Source organism: Atta colombica, unplaced genomic scaffold, assembly GCF_001594045.1.
Source record: "Atta colombica isolate Treedump-2 unplaced genomic scaffold, Acol1.0 scaffold27, whole genome shotgun sequence".
Taxonomy (NCBI): Eukaryota; Metazoa; Arthropoda; class Insecta; order Hymenoptera; family Formicidae; genus Atta; species Atta colombica.
The window spans coordinates 2,182,012-2,189,968 of NW_017259370.1; the positions used below are offsets into that span (position 1 = coordinate 2,182,012).

At 27.0% G+C, this 7,957-nt stretch overlaps 1 protein-coding gene across 3 annotated transcripts in view; it reads right to left on the reverse strand.

Moving 5' to 3' along the window:
* Positions 1–239: 239 nt before the first annotated feature.
* Positions 240–7,957, reverse strand: part of LOC108689564 (dopamine N-acetyltransferase-like) — a 13,051-nt gene continuing 5,333 nt past the window's right edge. For 2 of the 3 annotated variants that reach the window (XM_018196389.1, XM_018196390.1), the window contains 3 exons: positions 3,165–3,432; positions 566–785; positions 240–466 (listed from right to left, as the gene is read on the reverse strand). In XM_018196389.1, the coding sequence (XP_018051878.1) occupies positions 268–466; positions 566–785; positions 3,165–3,399 (654 nt within the window). In that variant the 5' untranslated portion in view covers positions 3,400–3,432 and the 3' untranslated portion in view covers positions 240–267. Of the gene's footprint in view, positions 467–565; positions 786–3,164; positions 3,433–5,649; positions 5,951–7,957 lie in introns of those variants that run through there. The other variant, XM_018196388.1, reaches the window with a different exon arrangement.

Genomic DNA, 7,957 nt, shown 5'->3' on the forward strand with positions numbered 1-7,957 from the left:
CAAACCTAATCATTATTCTTGAAGTAATTATTGTATTTACAATGATTACATTTAAATAACGATGTACATATTTTTTATATACATACAGTAAATTATAAAATATATTTTATTTATTATTTTTTTTTTTTACGATAGAAACACTACTATACATTTTTAATATAAACGACATAAGATAATAATATATTACTATTTTCTTATTATTCTTTACACAAACTTTTCATTCCAAATGTATACTTCTCTCTTCCATTCCATCTTTCAACTTTATTTTTATAATTTCTTTACATATGAGACAGCTGCTATATGTGGTGATATAGGTGAAAAGATTGGTTTTCCGTCCTCATCCACGTAGTCCTTATAATTAATTTTATATATCTGATCGTAACCAAGTCGTTCGCACATCTTAGCAGAAAAAACGGACGTACAATCTACCCTGAGATAATGATATCCTTGTTCCTTTGCCATTTCTCTGCAATTTAAGTACATCAAGAATGTATCATTTGCTCTCTTGAACGCATCTCTCACTTTGATTGATCTTTAAAAATGTTACAAAAAACAAAATATTTACGCTGTTTTTCCCATCAGAGTCGTTCCGACACCTCTTCCTCTCCAATTTGTATCTACCGAAATTATTCTGACCTCCAGAATTTTGGAATCTCGAAATCGTTCACCCATGTTTACATTTTTATCCAGGTGATGCAGTAATCTTAATATCTTTTTAAATTTTGCGTTTTTACACGAACGTATATATTCTGGTTCTTCATTTGATAAAGGATTATCCATTTTGCCTGTAAAAGATAAATTCATATCAACAACTACATGAATAATATTCATAGATATTAAAATATATGTTTAATAATTAACGTTTATAGCATGCACATATCCTTAAAAAAAAAATTAACATTGTTGATACATATCACGCATACATAAAATTTCTGCTAAACTTCAAGGGAGATGACTCATAAAAAAAATTAACTTTTGTTAAGGAAATTGTATTCTCCGACATAATTAAGGAACTATTTATCATTATTCAATTGCGTGACATCTAACAATAGATTATGTTTTTTTATTTTGTTTTTGTAAAAAGACACCTTACAGTCAATCCGAATGAAAACACATAGTTCCTCAAAAATCAGAAGAATGGGAGACTACAGGTTTCTTAATAAAAGATTTTTTTGTTGATCTCTATTAGCCTTTAAAGTGTTTCTCCTAAAGGTCGCGCTGTATTGATTATAATACGTAGTTATTAAATTAAGTTGATAAAATAAGACACATACGCACATAGTTTCTTTATTATTGATCATTTGCAATAATTTTAATATTCCGAATAACAGTTTTTTTTTTCTCGATTTTTCTTACATTTCAATATTATTGAGGGTGAAGTCGAGAAATTATTTTAAATATATTCTTGTGTATATAATATAGCGTGACATATAATCTGTATAAATATATTTATATGTCTTATCATGCATTTTGCATGTTATCTTAACGACAGCTATCAATTATAATGCGGATGATAAACCACGAATTAATTAAATGTGAAAATAATGTATGAATGTATAATATGTAACGAAAAGTTTGTTTTTGTTTAAAAGTTCTTTAATATTTTAAACATAATTTAATAATTATTATATTTAAACAATTTAATTTGTTCTGTTATTTAACAATAATTTAGATATCCTTTATAAAATAATATTTTTGTTATGGGAAAACCAATTTTAAATTATTTATTAATTATAAATTACTTAAAACAATTCTAAATTAATTTACTTAAACATTTATTTATAATAGCAGCGTGTTATCTAATAAAACTTACAAAATATTTGTATATGAAATCTTACTGTTTCTGAATGTCTTATTGTCTAATATGAAACATGTTATAGCTGTATTTCCAGTTTTTAATGAAGGAATTATATTTCCCGATTCTTGTGTTACGTGATCTTTTTTATGAACTTTGCAAATTAATAATTCTGCATAATAAAAGATAAAACGAATGATATCTGGATAAATTCAGTTAATGTTTCTATATGTTTTCTGCTAAATTATATATTTATTACTGCTGTATCAACAATATTTTTCATTTGTAAATGATAATAATATTTTTAAATATTTTTATAGATATATTTTCCATTCTTTTTTCTCTTTCTTTTCTTTATTTAAAAATATTAAATTTAAAAAAATATAAATTTTATAAGTATCTCCTTTTGTGTGTGTGATTTTCAATTTTGCTATCTGTTTTTGCTTCTGCTACTATTTAACTTAAGCTGTTATTTACATTATTTATTCATTATTGATGTTAAATTGCATTTTAAATATATGATTAACATCTTCGCAGTACGGTTAACGATTTACACACGGAAGATAATATATGAATGCGATTTTCGAATGTCGCGTAATAGTTGTTTGTGCATTTTAATGTAGATACATATTTATCAGCAAATTACATGATATAATTATCTATTTCAAGTCACAACCGGTATCGGATAATAACTCTCGGTATTATTCGAGATCCGTAGCATTTTACATAATCTCACGGTACCGTTGTATTTCTTTAGTCTCTTCTCTCGATGTGCATTTATTTAAATACAGTTAAGATACGTTTCAAATTAACTGACAATTTTTGCATTTGCTCAAGCGAGACGATACATCAATATTTCAAAAAGATAAAGAAGATAATACGCACATTTTTTTTCTTTTATCTTTTATATATTTAACAAATATAAATTAATTTATCTGAAGAAACGTTAATATATGTAAATTAATAAATGTTCTTTATTTTATTATAAATATGAGAAATCAAATTAATAAGAATAATATTTAATAAAATATTATAGACAACAGTCGATGGACAACAAATAATAGTAAAATAATTTTAATCACTGATGTTATTATCAAAATGGAAATAAATATTCAGTATTGTTGTCAATTCGAAATTTTTTTTACGTCACTTAAAATTCTTTTCTGAGAATATGTACTTGATGACTATTACTTAGAAGATGCAATTGATCAAAATGACATAAAACGCATGAGAAACGAAATTGCAAAGACAATGTCAAAATCGAATTCGAAATGTTTTTCAAAACATTGAGAAAAAAACATCGTTTTCAGAAAGAAGTGTTTAATCGAGCATTCATAAAGCTAACAAAAGATTGCCACTACAGCTTTACCATTAAGTAGAACTCCAACAATTGTACCACTCGCGGAAACTGCCATTAGACTCATGTTATTTTCAAATGAGGCATTGCAACAGTATTCCTCCAGTTCCGCACAAGTACTGTCTTCACCCTCCGGAATCAATTGAATGCTCTGATTCAACGGCTCATCTCTGAAGAAGAATCTTCTTAAGAATTTTAGCACTCTCAGTTTATCATCCTTATTAATTATCTCGATATGATAATCCATACCGTTGCTGGATCCGTCAGCCAAATCGGCCAACTGAAATAAAAACATTACGAAAATATTAATTGTGAGACTTCACAATTCAAAAATTATTTGATATTGTAAGAAAAGATTATAATACATTATAATACAATTTTATATTTAGAAATTGATATTCTTTTTTTATTTAAATTTAATAATTTATTATTAATAATTTATTATTTAATTTTTTTTAGAAATTATAAAAAAAAATTAAAAGCGTTAATACTTATTAATTAATATTTTACAATAAAACGATCGAGAAGGAAAATATTTAACGAGATTATCTGACAAATTATTGACCTTGAACGTTGTTTTATTTAATGATCGATATATATCTTATTTAGATCTGATTGTACCTTAGGGTACATAGTTGTATATAGTTAATCGGAACATGAGACACGCGTCGTTCAATTCCTATACAATAGGAAATGCAAATTCAGCATAATTTGCGCGCACGCTGCAACACGATTCTCGAAAATTCAGAGGAGACTTTTATACATAGAAATGATTAATGATGCGCCAGCTCATTACACTGTACATCATGCTGGATATATGGATGAGACAGTCTCATTTATTCAATGCGTTCTATCACGAGCAACCATTCCGCGGTCAACGTCGTCCAACGCTAATTTGTCATTGATCTATTTCCAAGCAGTAATTTGTAAGAGTTGATAAGACTGCCTGCGCATGCAGATGCAATGTGCGTTTCCAGTAAAGTTGACGTTATTTGTCGTCATTTTGACGTCAAAATAACGTTAAACATCATCAAAACGACGACAAATAACGTCAGCTTGTTTGCTGGGTTTAACATGGTTTGCAAACGACATAGATATGTATATAAAATAATGTAAAATTAAAAATCCTCTGAAAATGTTTAGAAAAATTTTTTTAATTTGATTCAATTTGTTTTAAATTTTGATTCAATTTTTTCTGATATTACACAAATATTTTCTGAGACGTTTTACTCTGCTACATGATATCACGACGTGTTATTTAGAACGTAAGGAAACCTTGCAGAATGCAAAACTCCTTTGCCTTGAATGTTACACCGTTATTGTTCATCATCGTATAATTTAAAATGTCCTTCTTCTAATAAGTCATTTAATCATTTGCTAAATTATAATTTAAAATAATCGCTTAATTGCTTAATACGCTGATAATATGTGTCGCAATTAAAGGAGCCACTCTTTGAATATTACGCGTCATTACATTTAAAGGATATAATTGGGTAAGACGCGTTGTCATCATTTGAGTTGTGTCATGTCAAAGGGAGCGTGTCATTACTTACATTACAAAAGTTCTTACGATTTTTTTCAGCGTAATTAATTAATAATCTGCATAATAATTTCTGACATCCTACAATTATCGTGAGAAAATGATTAGATTATTTCGCACTAAAGCACTGCATTTACGCGTACATCATCACCAATGCAAAGAATGAAACTCATTCTATCCTTCAGAAAAGTATAATTTATTAAGAAAGAGTATCACACTTGATCAAAAATTGAAAACAGTATAATTGTTCACAGATACATGCATGACTCTCTTTCTGGAGTCATATTAATCTGTTTAGTTAATAATCTGTTGACCTAAGACATATCTCTTGATACGAATATTTCGACTCGAAAGTATATACGAAAACAATCTCTATATTTTTTCGTAAAATAATATAGCGATATTTTAAAGAAAAAACGCGAATGCATAACATATACGAAAATAATTTTAAAAAACTAATAAATAAAGACTATAAAGACTGATATATTCTTATAAATAAAATAATTATCTATGGTATAAAATATGTATGTGAAATATTTATTATTTTTTGAAATATTTCAATAAAATATTTTAGAAATATTTTGTAAATATTATAAAAAATTGCAAATATATTAAAATAAGAATCTTAAAATATTTTAGCAATATTTTAGAAATATTGTACAAATATTGTAAAAAAAATATTTCAAAAATTTTGATTTCCTGAACATATTTATATTTTAGAAAGATTTTATGAAAAAATTTCTGAAATATTTCATGCTGCATGGGATTGTTTATCTATTCAATTGGGCTCAAGAGGTACTTCAATCATAAAAAGTAGAGCTTCAGTAATTATATCTCTTCCAAAGTGTTCAATATATTATGTCAAAAACATCAAATACTAATTTAGTCTTTAAAATGTCAGAAAATGTGCGCGGATTATCATTTCAATTATCTCAACTTATTCGTTTAACTTCTTACCGAGTATCTCGTAATCTTCGGTGCATCTTTCACAAAATTAGTGGCGGTCTTGTCGCTATCAATGCGAATCGCATTAACCCGATTTGATGCACGTACGTTCTCCATGATGAACGATAAGATCCGCGAGTTTTACTACACTTCAAGCAAATGTACAAATTGTAACTGTGGAAGCAAGTTTTCCAAGTGCTAACGTGATGCTCGATTGTTGTCGACGAGGTGGTAATCTAACACTGCGCATTGTAATAGAACGCCGACAGTCTTATATACGCTCCATAAGAGCAACAGGCGTTCTTGCAGGTTCAGGGACAAATAGATATAGTTTAGGATACTTAGGATCTGTGATGTCCCCGTTTTTAATATCATAGAATATCTATGTAATCAGCCTTGGATCGACCCGCAATGATTACATAATTGTACCACATAATTGTATAATTTTATAGCGATTTATTACAATAGATTTTATTTTTTACTAGGTTTTCCAGTAAAAAGAGTTACATTACCAGAGGAGACCTGTGCTGCGGAAAATAGTTAGCTGAAATAGAAAATAATAAATATATATTTTTAATGTAGGGAAAAAATTGAAATAGATTCATTAGAAATATTTTTGTTTAAAGGATACATTTATAGAAATATTATTTGAAATAGATATTTTGTAATAAATATAAGGAAGGCAAATAATATTTACTATATATATTAACATTTAATTGAAATAAGATAATACTTATTTGACATTTCGATATTTCATGGTTAAACAAAATACTTCTATTTTCTATTTTCAATTTACTATTTTCTATTTCTTAATAGTACAAAATTAAAAATATAATAGTATAAATAAAATAAAAAACAGCATATGTTTTATAAATACATAGAGTGTCTTAGACTTCGCGTGACATCTGTTGACGAAATTGTATAAATTCAAGAAATATTATTAGGAAAAATCGCCTTGACCGAATATGGTTTTTATTCAAGTATGTTTGATTCAAGTGGTCTATTTTCATTTAAGAATGCTCATAAAGTTTTATCAAGACTTTATGGCTTTATGGTTTTATAGCTTGGAATTAACAACAATTTCGTGTTATCATGAATCTAGTTCGTGATATACAGATACAGAATTCTGATGATTTGCTATTAAAAATTTGCAAAATGTGCAATGTATAACTGCGCATGTTACATACGAAAATAAAAAATAATTTCTATTTAACATCGTCATAAGTATCGTCATTAGTGCAAATTGCAAGAGATAATATGCGTCCTTGTAGTTTAACACTCGACCATATTGTTAATTCATGTAGACATTAACTGACATCGAAAAACGATTGAATTAATTGATATTTGTATGGGATTTAATCGATGTTCGATGAACTCATAAATTTTTGCTGGTAATAGTAGATTCTTAATGTAACAGAAAATTAGTATCGCTTCATTACGCAATTTAAAACTTTAAATTATAATCGAATGCGATTATTATTATCACAATTTGCTTATTGTAATTTATACTGTACATCAAGATTGAAATTTCTGTCTAAATATAGACATTTTTTTCAAAGTTTTATCTTGATTGATGACCAGATTTTTAATTGCATTTGGAGAGATTGAGAAGGCCAATCCATTGATTAATACATTGTAAAAAGTGCAGCGTTTAAAATGTTTACGTTTAAGATATCTTTGTATTGTACAATAAACGTTTAATAATAAACAACCGTTTAATATTTCAATTTTAAACGTTTAATGTTTAAACACAGTAGTGTTTTGTTTATTGAAAATCTTTAAAACTGAAACATCTTTTTAAGTGTTTAAAAAATGAAAACAAGAATAAACATTTTAATATCTTAAAATTAAATACTTCTTTTGTGTGTATTATTTTTAGTTTGCAAAAATTTCGAAAAAACGTCTGATAAAAAGCAAAATAATACACAATAAACTATAATGGTGATTGAATGCCATAATAATTATAAGTAAATGCATTTTATAATTAATCAATGTAATGTAATGTACTTTTAAAATATAACTTTAATTTTTAATATACTCGGTTTTTTTTAGAGAATTGCTGATGACATTCTTGTGCCATTGACTGTATAGCTCTTATCTGTATGTACATTTTTGCTGCTGATGTCGATCGTTTACGCCCTTACACGAGCAATTGCGCTATAATGGAGAACAGAACATATCAAAGACAACGACATTCCAATCTATCTGCTCGAAAATCACTGCGATAATCATACATCTGGAATCAAATATGTATCTTGAAGACATCACATCAACAGACAATGCCACAGAATCACGTATATATATATATATATATATATAT